Genomic DNA, 18,008 nt, shown 5'->3' with positions numbered 1-18,008 from the left:
ATGAAGTATTTTAAAGGTCATGGTCGGAATTTTAAGATATCGTTGTTTGAAATATGATTATAATTTATCGAAAATCCTGTCATGACAAGTTGTGGTTGAAGTTTCCTGTTTGTTGTCATCGTGTCTATGCCCCGTTTTTTTTCACGTAGTATTTTTAACAGGATTTTGCGTCTGTGCACTGATATCGGTGTGTATCATTTCCAATAACTATGAACTTTCCTTATGACATCCCTTTTTTCTGTGCGTTCGTACGTGCGAGTGTGTTTAACATCGCTTAATAATACTCTAGGTTTGTATTTGATATTTAAGGTGGCGGATTTGGTGGAAGAGAGTATCGCACCCCTCTGATGTTTGGCTTTGCCGCGATAGCAGCACACAGGTATAACATTTGCATGAACAAAAATATAATTTTCATAAACTGTTCAGACAGCATACGCTATGAAACATGGTATAACAAATACTTCTTGAAATGTATAGCACGATTCACTAATGACTCTTTTCTTTAATGATTTTTTCATCGCCATATTGGCCAATCAATCGTGGCGTTAAAAAAAAGACGTCGATTTTTCAAAATTTGTTCTTTCGGGTGATCGTTTATATGCTTGTATAATAAAACAGATTTGCATTCGAATGGATAAATGATGTTTGATTAAAACATCATTAACATTCCAGGTATAGTTTATTTTATGTAGCATCCTATTAATAGTCATTAAAGGTGTACACGTGTGTTGTGCGTGCGTGTTTTTTGGGAGGTTTCAACATAAACCCCCTTGTAATAGTGCGGAACGGAAGCTGCCTTTATAGTGCTACCTCACTGAAGCACACTATTGCAGGCCCATACATCAGTTACATGACAGACAACGAGCAAACAAGATGTTGCATAACCCCAGTAAGAAAGTGATCAAGACATTTGTAAAAGAATTTGTTATATGTTGGCCTGGGTACAGTACCCAACATCTTCCTCACAGGTAAAACCACTCACCTGGAGGCAAGGTGAGGCAGTAGCTAGTATAAACTGTGAAAGATTAAAAACAATCTTTAGAAAGGAAGGAAAATACAGATCTCAATAAATCTGCAATCACACAACGTGGGAGCAGGTAGAATTAACATGTAGGGTAACAGAAGGTTTAAAATCTAGTCGACATATTGATCACAGAAAGGTCCTGAAAAGATCAACATCTCAATGGCTGAAAAAGTTATCACATTTATATATCAAACAATTAAAACAAAATATGATAATGAGATTTTTTTTTTTTTTTGGGGGGGGGGGGGGGGGTTTGTTTTGTTTTGTTTTGTTTTGTTTTGTTTTTTTTTTTTTTTTGTTATATTTTCTCGAAAATACCAAGACATCTCGGGAAATTGTACAAAACACGAAAAGATTCCTCGAGCTCCTCATCAATCGTGCAACAATATATTGTACGTCTGATACTCAAGGTTACACGATGGAGAAACATTATGGAAGTTAACTCAATAATCATCCTACTAGAAATTATCGTTTTATGAGACTGATCAAACAAGACAAAAATAGTCTGTACATTCGTGGTTTCCCAACAGGATAAAACGTCATCATTTGTTTCGCAGATTGGGAAAACCAGTTCGTATGATCATGGATAGGACGACCGATTTCAAAACCACCGGCAAACGTCATCCATTTTTGTCAAAATATAAGGTAGGCTACTTAAGATGCATTTATCAGTCAAACAATAAAACCAGTAAAACGTAGTGAACGACAACATACAACGTAAAACTGAAAACGACTACTGACTTCCGTTCGTCTCATTGTGCACGGCTTCTTCTTTCACTCCAATAGCCTCGATTTGGTATTAATTATACTATACATCACGATCACTGATGGTGGCTGTAAACCTTTGAACTCCCTAATTATAAGAGAAAAGAAGTCTTGTTTGTTGCTGAAGCGGATTTCGGGTTAATACATATTTTTATTTCCGTATAAATTAGGTAGGTGGGGATGTTACAGCGAATTTATATTATATTTACTTGAGTATTTAAATTTGGAAAACTAGTGTTAAAACTATGAGAACACATAATTGTCATCAAGTTGTAAGACCTTAATAGTGATAAAATTCTTTTACTCCCTGATTTGAAGGCGGAACGAGCATCAAGGAACTAGTGCTTGTGAAATAAGAGGTTGTACTCGGCACAATGACATCAGATAACAAATCGACCGACCAGCGGTTACTTATTTCATAGGAGAACTCGCCGCGATGTTACAGGCTATATCCGAACGACATTCAAAAAGTCGAACACTATTGAGAGGCCTACACAGCTTTCTTTGCGCTTTTTGCACGTGCTATATGTAATAATCAGCCATTATATCAAGGCTTTGCCGAAGAATTGACATTTAGTTGGATATTTGTGTTCGTATGAGACTTAAATCGCTACGATATCAACGGTTTAATTGATACCTTTCAAAATTAATATAACGTGTTCCGACTTCCTGTGACGTGATGCCCACGTTTTGATTAAAATGCAAATGAACTGTTTTTTTATATTAATACAATCATGTTTCTGTATGATCTACATCCTTATAGAGCAAATATAAACTGTCAACATGTAAAGTTCAACTGACATAGCGATATGTATCACATTTTGTACATGTACCTATTGTATATCGTACTCTTATTCACTTCGTTGTGAATAATATAACACTATCACATTTTACGTAGGTCGGTTTCCGGTGTGACGGCAAGCTGGAAGCTGTATCTATCCACTTCTATATCAACGCTGGGTATACACTGGACGTATCAGCCACGGTAAGTCGATCCTAGCCATAAATGTTCAGTCTACAGACAAATCAGCACAGCAGTAAGGTAAAATACTATCTATAATCTTTATACCTGTAAATTCTTAACATATGCAGGAAAATTGCAGGGTCAGAGCTGTGTTGCCATGAAAAGAAATGGGTAATTAAACGGGAGTAATCTTAAATTGAAGACAAAGAGTCTATGGACGACACCCGCCATATAAATCTTGGTCAACCCAAGTAAGTAATGTCACGTTCCCAAATGAGAACAAGGTATACAACAACGGAACCACATGCAAACTAACCAACACAAAAGATACAAAATATCTTTTTAATGACATCACTATGGCGACCATAAAATTCTACATCACTTTCATAAAGATATTTCATTCACGTAAAATCAGAAACACAACTTTCCTGGATTGCTAGTAATACAATAGTGTTGTTCGTTTGTTAAGGACTACGAATGATACCTGGATCACAGAACAATCTCAGTGTCGGTAAATGTGTTAATTACACAATATCATGATATAATGACAAGGCAATATTAATGTAAAAATATATACTTTATTCGTTATGTAGAAACCAACATTATTAGTGATTCTCTTTCAGATATTGGATAATGCATGTTTCAGCGTTGACGCAGCATATAAAACACCCGTGTTTTCCGTGTACGGGCACGTGTGTAAGACGAACACGCCCTCCAACACATCCATGAGAGCATTCGGAGCTGCGGAAGCGGTTTTCGTCATGGAAGCCATCTTGTGTACTGTAGCGGACACAGTCAAACTTGATCAGGAATATGTATGTTCAGATACTTATTGTGATAAATTAGGATATCCTTTCTGGAACATTTACCTTTATTTATTCCTAATGACTGAAAAATACATTATCAAAATACCGCAACTTAAACCCTCTGTTATTGCGGTCGTGTACATGGGAAAGACAGGTAGCCACCAGGTACTTCAAAATAACTGGTCACGGGGAGATAAACTCAACACACAAACAAATCAAATAATTATTTATTACGCTCATTATGCATACAATCCAAGAGGCTACAGATTCCCTATGATTAGAAAATATCATTGAAATGATATGTGATTAATATATCTGTCGATTGTAGTATTTGTCTTAAATACAGGTACGCCAACTTAATATGTACAAAGAAGGCAGTATCACTCACTACAAACGGGAACTAGAAAATTGTATGTTGCAACGGTGTTGGCGAGATTGTATGACACAAAGCAAATTCGAGGAAAGGAAGAAAGCAGTCACGCTTTACAATAGGTACTATTTCAACGAAAAAAGGCATTTCGTTATTTACATTTTCCTCCAAAGGCAAATATGGCGTTTTGAACTACCTTGAAAATATTAGTAAAAAATTAATGATCATATTTTTCTTTTTTTTATAACTGCTAGAACAATATATTTTCTGAAAGACTTGATATGGAATGGATATAAAGCAACGTCATCAAATAATCAATTATTTCAAAGTCATATTACATGAAGCAATATCTTTTTGAGTAATGTAAGTGCCACATCCATATCATAAGTGTCAAACTCCTAATAAACACATTTTGTTCTGTTTGTTATAAGAGGAGAAATTATACCCTCGGAGGATGGGCGTATACTCGATATCAACCAATTCTAATAAAATTACCTAGCAATGTTGGAGACCATGTGCAGTTTTGCATGCAGTTTTTTAGCAGAAATATGGTTTGCCATAGAAGCCAGTTCACCATACAGTGTGTTGTTTCAATGATTCATACCTTTCCAGCTAATAGATCGATTTAAATGGCATTTTATTGATCCATGTTGATTCAAAGCCTATAAATTTGACAGATGCGTTGTTTCCAGAACCATTACAATCGAAATATAAGATATAATGGTGACTTCTGATTGGTCGAAATCGATATGTTATCCGATGGTAACCAAATGACGACCTTTGTTTATCTGAGGGGTGTATCCAGTGTAACATTGTTAGAGTATATTGGAAACTTGTGAACATATTCTACTGATGATTAATGTTAAAAATTCTATAGACTATATCTAACAAATTCTGGTGGCATAAAAACACAATCCAACATTCTATGGGGGCTTTTCTAAAGCTAGAAAATCTCATTAACAGCCAGAACAAGTTCATGAAGAAAGGGATTGCTGTGATGCCACTGAAATTTGGGGTTGGATATCCAGTCCGACATTTAAATCAGGTACGAAACCTTGATTAAAAGTAAATATCACAAACATTAAATTAAAAGTTGAAATAACTCGAGGGATAAAGGAACGCAGGTTGCCATTATTTGCAATATCTTGCTAACGCGTAGTTCAAAAACAATGAAAATCGGTCAGGCAACTCTCTAGGCCACAGCGCACGTGGTCCTGTTTCTAATATTGCATTATTGTATTGCGTGACGATGTCTTCCGAGGAAAGCACGAAACGGGAAGACATTGTGCACAGTAGTTTTGTTACATTGAGTAACACTGCTCGTCATACAATTAGGTAGTCTTCAAAGGGACACATTATTAATTCCTGATAGCATTAAACAATGGCACGGCTGACGCAAGTTTAGAGCGGTCAGGCCATCATAATTATGATTTTGCAGGGTCAAAGGAAAATACAGGTTGCCATAGATTTCGGTGTCCATATTTGCACTTCAGAAAGTCATGTTAGACGTCTAAAGGAAACCTGACGGGTTGCTGACAGACCTAGGTCTGATCGTCCTCGTGTGACGTCGCAACGTCTGGACAGATTGATTCGTCTTGCGCATTTTTCGCAATCGCCACCGTACTGTCACTCAATCTACCCTTCATACAATATGTACTCATATCAATGCAAAAACTGTAAGGAAACGATTCGGAGAAGTTGGTCTGCTGTCACGTCATCCGCTTGTAGGTCTGCTCCTTATCGCCAGCGCCGTATGGCTTGGATAGCGGCACATGCCCGAAGAATATTTCTATTTAGGCAGTGGAGGTGGGTGTTGTTTACTGATGAGTCCCGGATAACCTTGTTTCCAGCAGACGGTCGACGTCGTGTATACCGACGTCGTGGGTAACGTTTTGCCGACTTTGCGTAGTAGAGACTGATAGGTTTTTTGAGGTGGATCGGTGATGGTGTGGGGAGGAATCTCACATGGAGTTAAATCACCACTGGTTGTGGTAACCGGTAATTAAATTCCGCTTGTTATAGAGATGAGATCCTTCGACCCCATGTTGTCCAATTATTGCAAAAAACAACTTCACATTCCAGCAAGATAATGCGCGGTCCCATGTAGTAAGGATCCGTCTTGACTTTCTCAACAACAATATCCACCCACTAGACTGACCGCCATACAGACCCGACCTCTCCCCTATTGAGCACTTGTGTGACCAGCTGGATAGACAGTTTTTGACGACACCAGCCTCCCTCTGTTACTCTGGCCCAACTGAGAGCAGCCCTCTTGGAAGAATGGGCCAACATCCCGATGAGTAGGATAAACTTACTCATGAACTCAATGCCTAGGAGAATCAGAGCTGTGGAGAGAGCGAAAGGGAACACACCCGTTATTGACTAGCCAGCTCCAACAATCAGGCCATTTCGATTACAGATTACTCTCTCAGAGTTCTCTTTCAATTCCCTTCAATCACTTCTAAATCGTTTACCAGTTACAAATCGTTGATTTTGCAATTTGTTCTGTATTGATTTTTATTCATTCTTACTTTCAAATATTGAATATTTTTCTCGGCGCCTTACCTAGAATCATCTTCAAAGTTTACCCTGCGTTTTTTATCCCTTGAGTAAATATTGATTTAATTCATAACTTTGTGTGATGATGCTTCTGCATTTCATGTCTGCTTCATTAGCCGGTAATGTTAAACGTGTTTAAGGGAGCTGCTTTGGTGAACATCTACCTTGATGGATCTATCACTATAGCTCACGGAGGCGTGGAAATGGGGCAAGGCCTTCACACAAAAATGATACAGGTTAGTAACACCGTCCTTTGTTTACAGTCATTTTGAAAATCGCTAGTCTAATTTGACGTTGTTACAACCGCAAATTGTAAATATTTTCGAGATTTTGCCACAGTTTGAAGAAAACTTTCAGTATTTTTCACGAAACTTATGAAATGGCTGTTATTTACTCTATACATTGTGTTAATAAGGTTTCCGTCATTTGAACATTTACTCCCACCTCTTAAATGCTTCACATCTTTTGATTATCGTCTCCGTGATTCTGAAAATAGATAAATCGTATCAGCTGTCATCCCTTTAAAATCTATTTACTCAAAAAGACATATAACAGCTTTATTCTATTTTTCACACAGGTAGCGTCCAGAGCTCTCGGGGTACCGATGGAAAACATTCATGTCAGTGAGACAGGAACAAATACATGTCCAAATACCACCTCAACAGCGGCCAGTGTATCATCAGATCTGAACGGAGCGGCCATTCTAGTTAGTTTCAAAGGAGTAACACAGCCGAATAAATTTATACGTTACCATATAAAAAACTTAAAAAGTAAATGTTATAATATCAGGTACCACAGGGTTATATTCGTGTACGTTAATTTAGATATGTATCGTATCAAAGAAGTTAAACTTTTCTCCGAGGTATTTTATTTATACTTCAAATATAAAATCATACTACATCAGACTACATATGATGATGCATTTCATAAAACTGAGAAAAAACCTAAATGACATTGTTTTCCATTTTGGCCTCTTAGGTTTCCAAACTTAGACCCTTAGTATCACTGACTTGTCGTATAATGACGAAAAAGTGTGCTGCAGTTTAATTAGGGTTTATTTGGTGAAAAGACCTATTGTTTTTGTTCGGTTTCTTATTATTAGGGCTTTTCACTAAATGGTGAAAAGACCTATTGTTTTTGTTCGGTTTCTTATTATTTAGGGTTTATTTGGTGAAAAGACCTATTGTTTATGTTATGTTTCTTATTATTATTAGGGCTTTTCACTAAGTGGTGAAAAGACCTATTGTTTTTGTTCTGTTTCTTATTATTCTTATTATTATTATTCCAATTTTGTGGGTTCGTAATCTTTTTAAATTGAAATATATAGATATACATTCTATTCACCTTTATGTAGATACGTATATGAACTTGTCGATGCCGAATTTTTAAGTAGGTCAAAAATCCAATATGGCCGCCATGACGTCATAAGTTAAAAACTTAAAAACGACGATATCTCCAAAATCGTTGATTATACAGAATTTGTGCAATTATATTATTTTTAGAGAATTTCCTTATCTAAATTTTTGTCATGACATGTTATCAGAGAATATGCCAAATAAAAAAGCTCGCTGTTGGGTGAAGTTTTCAAAATTTAACAAATTTTTAATTTTTTTTTTCAATTTTGAACTTTCTTGAAATTTTCTTCTTCGGATCGATGCAGAACATCCTTCCGATGAATTTAATGTTTTGTTTTTCGGTAGATTGTCGCCAAAGAAGTGAAAAGCCCGCAAAACTGTTAGCAACAATTTCTAGTTATTATTATTATTATTATTTTTCTTCCGAACTTTGTGGGTTCGTAATCTTTTAAACGGTAAAGATCACACCTAATATGTATTGACTATGTTATAGGTACATACTGGAAGGTGACAATGCAGATTTTTTAAGTAGGTCAAAAATCCAATATGGCCGCTATGACGTCATAAGTTAAAAACTTTAAAACGGCCGTAACTCGAGAACCGTTGAGTGTACAGAGTTCGTCCAATTATGTTATTTGTAGACAATTGCCTTATCTAACTTTTCCCAATGCCATTATACTACAAAATATGTCTAATAAAAAAGCTCGCTGTGGGGTCAATATTTGAAAATTTGAAAACAAATTTTTTTTTTTCAATTTTGATTTTTCTTAAAAATTTCTTTAACACATCGATGTAGAATGTCCTTCCGATGAATTTAATGATTTTAGTTTTTCTGTAACGTTTACCACTTCCGTTGTATGCCATTTTTAAAATTTCCTTTGATCTTTTAAAAATGCCGACATTTTGGAAAAACTCGATCTAGATCTTTACCAACGGTCTTTTTTTGGAATAATTTATATCAGAAAGGTTTCCCCAGATGTCCTCTACCATTTAGTGTCATTTACAAAATCATCAGAAAAACAAAATGGCCGCCATGACGTCATATCCGATTTTACCTCAATTGCTGTAACTCAATAACGGCTCAAGCTATTGACTTAAGCTTAAAGCAGTTTATAAACATAACCCTGCAAACATATTTTGTCAGAAAAAAATTTAGATAAATGGTGAACTTCCGGTTTCTGGTAGGGGTCAAAGTTGAAAACTGCGATTTCGGGTTACAAACTTTGACAAACTTCTTCTCAAGTTCTGCAAAGCCTTGAGTCTTGATATTTCATGTGTAATATGCCTGATCAATTATCTATCTGGTTTGTTAATATAAATGACCTTGACCCACTTTCAAGGTCACAGAGGTCAATTAAGTAAAAATCGTTAAATGACAGTTTCTCACTTTCTATAAGGCACACAATGATGAAAATTGATTATAAACCTTCTGTAGACACTTCCTATTGATTGTCATAAGAAAAACTTCCTTAAAAGTTCAACTTCCGGTTTTCGGTAAGGCACAAACTGGGAAATAGCTATTTAGGGTACCAATCTTTGAAAAACTTCTTCTCAAGTTCTGGAAGGCCTAGATGCTTGATATTTCATATACAGGAAGGATATGTAACCGACAACAAAGTTTGATAATATAAATTACCTTGACCCACTTTCAAGGTCACAGATGTCAATTAACTAAAAATCGTTAAATGAAAGTTTCTCAATTTCTAGAAGGCATACAATGATGAAAATTGATTATAAACCTTCTGTGGAGACTTCCTAGTGATTGTCATAAGGAAAACTTCCCTCAAAATGTCAACTTCCGGTTTCTTAATGGGGTCAAAGTTCAAATATACAAAATAGGGTACCAGTGTTCAACAATCTTCTCACAAGGTCTAGAGAACTAATATTGGTGATATATTGATCATCAGATTTTACATTATAAGGCTTGCAAATATGAATAACATTGACTGACATTCAAGGTCACAGGGATCAAATATGTTTGAACCTTTAAAAAGTGTATTTCTTCGTTATTATGTAGTTATATCTCCTTAACGTTTCAAGATTCAAAGTTCATCTTTGGATATGTTGTAGAGACTTACAAACAAGGAACCTTTCTCATATATCGTTATCAGGATAAATGTCAACTTCCGGTCAACTTGTTGCCAAAGAAGTGAAAAGCCCGTCAAATTGTTAACAACAATTTCTAGTTCATTATATAACTCTTAATGGATATCATTCTAAATTTCTATTGAAATGTGCTTTTCTATTGTGTCTTTTGTACAATATTTGCATTTGATTAACTTCCAGGGGTGTTTGCAATCAGCATCATCATAAAGTCCGATGTTCGCATCACCACAGCGTTATTTCAGTTTGATCATGAAGAATATCGATCAAGTTTACTTGGTGCATGTTGAAATTTTTATAATTATTTTAATTCTTTGACATTTATACATAGAAAAGTAAACATTGTATTATGTTGGGTTGCATAAATAATAGCATATTAATATAAGATGTTATAGAATTATAGAAAGAAAATTGATGTTTACACTAAAAGATATTGCGATATGAGGCTGGATGTGTTTGATGCTCGTTAGTTTGTCTGTCGGTTCCGTATTTGTATACTTTGTCGTCATTGAGAACATGACATTACTTACTTGGATTCACTATGGTTACATGGCGATGTCTTCGATGAAGCAAAAGAGGCTTACCATTCTAGAACCCCTGGTCGTATCCTCTTTGTACTTTTACAGGAATCTCCGTATAAATCTTTCTTGTGTTCATATATTAAACTAGTTATATTACATTTTATACAAAATGATTCAACTGTTCAACAGGATGCATGTAATAAGATTATGGATAGGTTGCGACCATACAAACAGAAGATCCCGAAAGGACAATGGAAGGATTGGGTATGTATATATCTAACGCGTTCTCAAACTCTGGTACAACTACGACAGGTAATTCTAATCTGATCGACAAAATGACTGCATATGATGCATTGTTTTAATTTGTTGATATCGTGGACATAATAACACAATTGAAGATGGGAAGGCCATTGTTGACAAGTTTTGCCAAGGAATTCTAGCTTTCTTAGGAGTTTAAGTCTCGCCTTTGTAGCCCGTTATTCAATAGGTCAAAACTAAATGTTGTTCGTTGCAACGGTAATGTATGCTTTAACCCCTTAACTCCCAAATATGCATTTCTTCGCATTCTGAGGTTGGTGTTGGGAAAACTGTCCTTATTGGTGGCCATGTTAGTCTACTGAATGAGAAAACTAGAGAAAATTTCTGAACAACTTTTGTCTAAAGAATTTTTTGTTTTAAATAAAAAAAATATGTCTTACGTTTTTCGCGAGTTGACAAAAAACACGGCATATTATACCTGTGCGATTACGATCATAGTGCAACTATCAGACGTTGTTATTATACGCTGTGTAAACAGTCGTTTTACCAGAAATATATCATTTTACTCGCTTGAGATAGATAACGGTAATAAAAGATATCCAAATAACGATAGGTGAAAAAAAGACCTAATCATCGACGGCAAAGGTTATTTATAGTCCTCGGGTATTTCTAAGTGATCACTAACAAGCACGTGTTTTACGGGACCTGACTTAATCTGTTGAGATAATTCGTCACTACAGTAAGATATTCTACCAGTTGAATGCATATCACAAGTAATCACATGTGATATATCAGCAAAATAATGACATGTCACATGCAAGGAGATAGAATTCACGCGTGTTGTGTCTGAACATGAACTAAAGGTCAGGAATGCGATCTGTCAATATTTGCAAACGATAAAGTGATGAGGTAAACCTATCTGCCTCCAGGAAATAAACAAGACGTTCATCTTGTCACCAAACCATATCATAGGTAAGCATTATATGAAAACAAAAATGTATTCATTGTTCAAAGTGACACATCCCTGACGAAATACATGTACTTATTTTCTTCTATATTTTCCACTGTCAAATCTACTGTAATTTTCTATCTGATTACGCCTTATTACATATCAATTGTCTGAGAATACTGTATATTTGTCGGCAAAAAGCACGTTCTGTATTCATTTTCTCTGAATTAATCTCTTTTTCTCATTTGCTTTAGAGGGACTCAATATAATCTAAATAATTTATCAAATTTACTTTATTGTATGGAGAGGACAAAATTATAAGAATCAGTTCCTACCGGTCTTTATCAGAAAGAACAGGGATGATATCATGATACCTTTACATAATAAAGGAGTTGAAACATATAAATGCAAAACCCTGGAAAATGTGGCTCCTGCCTTATTCAGATCCCGGGTGATACCTTCCTTGATGTTTGGTTCTTGTATCATTTCTTTCTTACATTCAGGCAAAACTAATTTACAACTTGTTTGTTTTAGTTGCTAGTTTATTTAGAGAAAATAAGAGCTGAATTAGACAGGGCAGGTGGTAAAAAATATGGATTCTGGTCATGAAGATAATTAGGAACAATATGTAGAATATTTTGTAGAAAAAATAGGTAACAATAAAAAAAGTAATTGTTGTATTGTATCTTTGTTCGCTGTTTGAGGTTTGGGTCTGTGAGCCTTACACATTATATTTTGAATGTCAAGATCCATCAACCCCTATAATCTGGAAACCTCTAGAATTTGGAGAGTAATTTGATAAATGTAGCATTACAATAAAAGAGAGATACTCTCAACCCTAACTCACTAACTTTTGTTTTGTATAATGTGTACATATAAATTTAAATTGTCTGAATTGCTATCCATATAGGAACTGACTAATAATACATTTGATGATTATGATATCAATTTGCCTAAATAAAATATGTCAATAAATGTGTTAGTTCATATATCACTGATGTGATACAGCTTGTGACATGAACGTTATATTTCTAATATTTATTCAAACCTTCTTCTATTTTGTAATGAAGTATTAATTGAGATGTTCATAAGTGTACAAAAGGATGTGTATATCAACATTTGTTCTAATTGCTTACTTCAGGTATCAACAAAGGACTGCAGTAGCATGGACAAATTGCGATGATACTGGAACAACCAAGCTAAGCAAGTGCCATCAGAGCCAGCAAATTCTTCGCTTATTTGTATACTGGATTAAAATTATATAAAATTAAAATGATTCCATCATGTGTTGTTGTTTTTAACTTCAAGTAAGTGCTACAGCTTCAATCTGGTACAAATAACTAGTTTTCAATACATCATCATGGTTTTAGCCATGATATCATTTCTCTAAGAAACATAATGTACAGATATATGTTACCATTCGATAAGATACTTACTACAACAAGCACATGATTAGTATTATTGTGTCTAATTTTGTGTTCCATGTTTAAAAATGTTTTACCAGTGTCTGTTATATCCCTCTATATTTTTACACAGAAGATGAAACCCCGCAAGTGGAATGTGGAAATGTCTAGACATTCAAACAACCAACAAAGTTATTGGGCATCATGACAACTAAAACACATATAGAATAAATAGATGAAATATTAATCTTATATTTCTACTACATGTGGTTGATCCGATGAGCAATATGATCACTGTCTACATAATTATTCGAAAAAATACAAGTGCAGCTATAATCATTAAAAGAGAGATAATTAAAAACTGGAAGAAAAACCTTAAATCAAAACTTCTGGATTTTTCTCAAACTGAATTATCTACCCTGACATCTGAAAATAAATATTCAATAACGTTTGAAGTTAGAACACTTCTTCAATACACTAAAACTTACAAAATGTGTATAAAATAACGTTTCTTTCAATGCTTGATGAGTTAAATTGATAAAAACAAATTACGTTTTTTCAAAATATTCAAATTTTGGTTACCATGGTAACTTTAAAAGGAAACAAAGGGGCAAAAAGCTATGAAATTTTAACAAAGAGGTTTATTTCATATCATTGTTATAAAACGAGCCGGTGACAATGGCAGCAACCGTTAATGAGTAATTTCTGTCATATACATATACTTAGGTACCTACTCCAGTAGTTCACAATAATATAAAGTTGGAAAATTTGCTAATGATAGGAAAATATATATTTTCTGAACCATTGTTAGTTTTCATAGAGCAATTTAGTTTGAAATGCGAATGTATAGTTAGAAATATGCATGTGCATTGTTCATAGGTTACGATGAAGTAGGCGAGTAGATATTAACTTAAACATATTCAGCAGTGTTTGTTGATCAACAGATAATGTTACATGTAGTTAATTATCTTACTACTAGTGCACAAGACAGGATAGATATGCATATATATCAATGTTTGGCTTCCAAGGGTATAACGGGCATGACATGGTTACAAATATGACACAGGTTGTATAAATGTAGGTGCAATATATACATTCGCTATGTAAAGCTGACAGAAGGTTTAGATACAATGTTGTTTTTGACATCGAATGCAATACTTTTACAGGTCAATGCTGCTTACATGGACAGAGTGGGTTTATCTGCTACTGGCATAGGAAGGTATGAACTGTAGTTATAACGGGAATCACCTGGGTATAGGAATTTAGTTGCACCATATAACATTTTTGTTCTTCAAGGGCATGTCGGCGATGGTAAATCCTAAAGTGTATAAATATAGAACACGCGTGACTGAAGAACGAAGGCAAGTGTTGAAAAAACATATTGTGTTCAATTGATGTTAACAATTGCAATGTCTAAGTACCTACTATGGTAATGTTTTATGGCTATTGTTTTGATGTACAAAGGTCTGGCAACCAGCACTGGGACTTTGAAAAGGGCGTTGGTAACCCTTCGCACTACTACACGTACGGGACGGCCTGTACTGAAGTGGAGATCGACTGTTTAACAGGAGAACACCAGGTACACACGGACCCAAATGTCTAATGTAACCATGCGTTTATCATTAAAAAAAGTGGTGTGATTGTGTTTCAAAGTCGAAACAGCGAAGTGAAATATTTAAAAAATGTAACGGGGACCATTAAATATGTCCACAAACTAACCCTGGAAATCTGGCAATACTCAAATTTCGAACAATAAGAAAACTGGGTTTGGCGGTCAAATGGAAATGAGATTATGATCGTGACAAAATAAATTCCCCGCATCCTTCGTGTACTATACCTATATATATCGTCCTCCAGAGTTGTCACAGCCTTGGTAACACCACATCGTGCGATTCTACAAAACAACCAACTTTCTAACTTATTAAAGAATGCATGTTAATAGATTTTTCAACAAGTTCTTTTTTTAATGTTATCACAAAGACAAAGAGTGAATAAAAGCGAACACTTTTTTTCATGCATATTCGAACGTACAAGCAGCATGAGACTATAAATGTTAAAATTTGTTCATTAAGTATTCATGAATACGTGCTTTTATTATTATTGAAACTATTCCTTTTCGGAAACATTTGCATCGAATTATACAAGAAACCAATAAAGGTATGTAAAACGATAAGTATGTTTCTTACAGGTGCTAGACACAGAAATCGTCATTGATATAGGTAACAGTTTGAACCCAAGTATTGACGTCGGGCAGATTGAAGGCGGATTTGTACAGGTAAATGTATAAGTTGTCTGATTTGATCTAATTTGGGTTCATTTGAAGGGACTTCCGTCACATAACATAATTTATGGATATCTGTAATTCTAATGAACCTATTAAAATAAGCAGGAATATTCCTAGCCAAACCGATTAAATACAGCGCATAAGGAAATCCGGAAATGAACAATCACTGGATTATAGCTTTTATTCAGAGTATTGGGTAACTTCACAATTGTGTATGTTGTTCCCTAAAATTCTGATAGGGTAACTTCATAATTGTGTATGCTGTTCCCTAAAATTTTGATAGGGTAACTTCACAATTGTGTATGCTGTTCCCTAAAATTCTGATAGGGTAACTTCACAATTGTGTATGCTGTTCCCTAAAATTGTGATTGGGTAACTTCACAATTGTGTATGCTGTTCCCTAAAATTGTGATTGGGTAACTTCACAATTGTGTATGTTGTTCCCTAAAATTCTGATAGGGTAACTTCACAATTGTGTATGCTGTTCCCTAAAATTGTGATTGGGTAACTTCACAATTGCGTATGCTGTTCCCTAAAATTGTGATTGGGTAACAATAAATGTACTATACTTCATCAGCCTTATGTTCTGTTGATTTTATAATCAGCACAAATATTTCATTCTGTTCGGCTTATAACAACGCAAACCAACTATGACGTAAATAGGGCCGCGTGAGCATTTGTAAATTGATCTAGCTAGCTCTGTATAGAATTTCCGTACATTAAATATCATTTGTTTGTTTAAATGGTAAATTGAGGTGTATGATTTCCAATAGAACATAAGTAGACGATTTCGTATATATTTTTTTTCAAAAGCACCCTATGAAATCCTGACTTGCGCCAAATATCCCATTAACATAGATTTACCGGAACTGATAATGATGGCATGGTGAATAAACAGGGGATTGAATAATAGAAATGTTAAGGACAGGGTACAGAAGGAATAACATCAAACAGGAAAATATGACAGATTAGTTGAAGTTCCCGTAATAGTCATAGGAACAGCTTGAAAGTGTCTTAGGTGTCTCGTGTATGAATGATGTTATTGCCATTTTTGCATGCTTTGGACATTTAGGAAGCGTTGTTATGGTAATCTTAATTTGATATATAGATATCAATATACATTCATTTACTCATTCAAAATTGTGATAACTGGTTCAATCTAAACTGATTAGACTGAGACATGAGCTGGTTATGTTGTTGTCTTCAGGGATATGGATGGGTAACAATGGAAGAATTAAAATTCTCGTCTAAAGGTGAAACCCTTGCATACGGTCCGGTCGATTACAAACTTCCAGGTGTTCGGAACATTCCTCGTCGCATGAAAGTTTCCATTCTCAAAGATTGTCCCAACATGGGTACCGTGTATTCCTCAAAGGTGAAACACTTTTTTAAAGATCATTTGTCCAGCTTTTCATCTAGCAAGTTATAACCACGTGGTTAAAATTAATCATTTTTTATTCACGATTATTTAGAGCGTTGATTGATTATTGATGAAGTGTATGTTTACAAATCTGATCAAATTTATTGTCATTGATATACATAAAATACAGTTAGTACTTCTTGTTACAGGGTGTAGGCGAGCCTCCTCTTCTTCTGGCGATATCAGTTTATTTGGCATTGCGAAAAGCAATCCAAGCTTGTAGGGCGGATGCAGGACTTTCAGCTAATTTTGATCTTGATATTCCTTTAACTGCCGAAAACATCCGAATGGCTTGTCCAGTTAAACTTCCAACCGGCAAAGCTGCTTCGTAAACACCCGAAAGTGCAAACGTCCGTGTCATGCTCTTTAGATTTTGGCATTAGATTAAACATTCATTGTGATGCAAAATTGTAAATGTATTCTTATCCTTAATGATGAAATCGATGTAACGGAACCAAAATCGATAACAGTAAATGTTCAGTTAAGAATGTGAGTAATATGTAATTGTGACAAAATTGTGCATTGTTTAAAGACAATACATCTGACATCACATACCATGGGATTGCTGCTTCATGTTGTACGGTGGAATCATTAAACTCATCGTTGTAATTCTTAATCTGGTACATACAATATGAATTTCCAGTCTTTAAATTTCAACCATTTGTTCACAAAAATAGAAGTCAAAAGAATTGAACATTAGGTTTAGTCTATGTCCTCTCTTATACAGACACATAATATATTGAGATATTGATTTGATATATCGAGATAAGGGGAAGTAACTCTTAAGTGTATATGTAAACAGATATTCAATATAGATAAGAAAAGGTACCCCTTTAACAAAGCATATTTAATTTTACATACTTGCTGATACCGCTATTTTGTGTGAATGATTCAAAATACTGGACACTGTATCAAAGATATTCATATATTATAGTTACAAAGATATTGTGGAAATTTGAGGATTCCAGATTCAACACCTAAACAGATACCGGCTACACTGCCCATTATATAACATACTAGCCATACACTGCTGAGGATCGAAAGTCAATTTAAACAGATAGATAATCAATTATATCTTTACGAAATGTAACTTAAAATAACCGATATTATTTAGTATGCATATAGCAGGTTACTGGTACTTGACAAAAGTAGAACAAAGTATTTTCTTAAACTATAGAATTTGTTCCCCACACAAATCAACAATTTAATTTAAAGGTACAGATCCTT

The 18,008-nt window shown here is 34.8% G+C and overlaps 1 protein-coding gene across 1 annotated transcript in view; it reads left to right on the top strand.

The window, feature by feature from the left end:
- The window catches only part of LOC132543471 (xanthine dehydrogenase/oxidase-like), a 45,518-nt gene extending 28,405 nt beyond the window's left edge, over positions 1-17,113 (top strand). The window contains exons 21-34 of the mRNA XM_060206977.1: positions 310-379; positions 1,582-1,669; positions 2,688-2,774; positions 3,377-3,568; positions 3,906-4,051; positions 4,893-4,974; positions 6,629-6,724; positions 7,066-7,194; positions 10,657-10,731; positions 14,244-14,296; positions 14,542-14,656; positions 15,266-15,352; positions 16,569-16,736; positions 16,931-17,113. Coding sequence (XP_060062960.1) covers positions 310-379; positions 1,582-1,669; positions 2,688-2,774; positions 3,377-3,568; positions 3,906-4,051; positions 4,893-4,974; positions 6,629-6,724; positions 7,066-7,194; positions 10,657-10,731; positions 14,244-14,296; positions 14,542-14,656; positions 15,266-15,352; positions 16,569-16,736; positions 16,931-17,113 — 1,571 coding nt within the window. The remainder of the gene's footprint in view (positions 1-309; positions 380-1,581; positions 1,670-2,687; positions 2,775-3,376; positions 3,569-3,905; positions 4,052-4,892; positions 4,975-6,628; positions 6,725-7,065; positions 7,195-10,656; positions 10,732-14,243; positions 14,297-14,541; positions 14,657-15,265; positions 15,353-16,568; positions 16,737-16,930) is intronic.
- Positions 17,114-18,008: the final 895 nt, after the last annotated feature.

Source organism: Ylistrum balloti, unplaced genomic scaffold (genome assembly GCF_031769215.1).
Source record: "Ylistrum balloti isolate Yb309-2 unplaced genomic scaffold, AGI_CSIRO_Ybal_v1 Utg369582, whole genome shotgun sequence".
NCBI classification, from domain to species: Eukaryota; Metazoa; Mollusca; class Bivalvia; order Pectinida; family Pectinidae; genus Ylistrum; species Ylistrum balloti.
The sequence above is the reverse complement of the archived record's forward strand: the minus strand, read 5'-3'. Positions and strand labels throughout refer to the sequence as shown.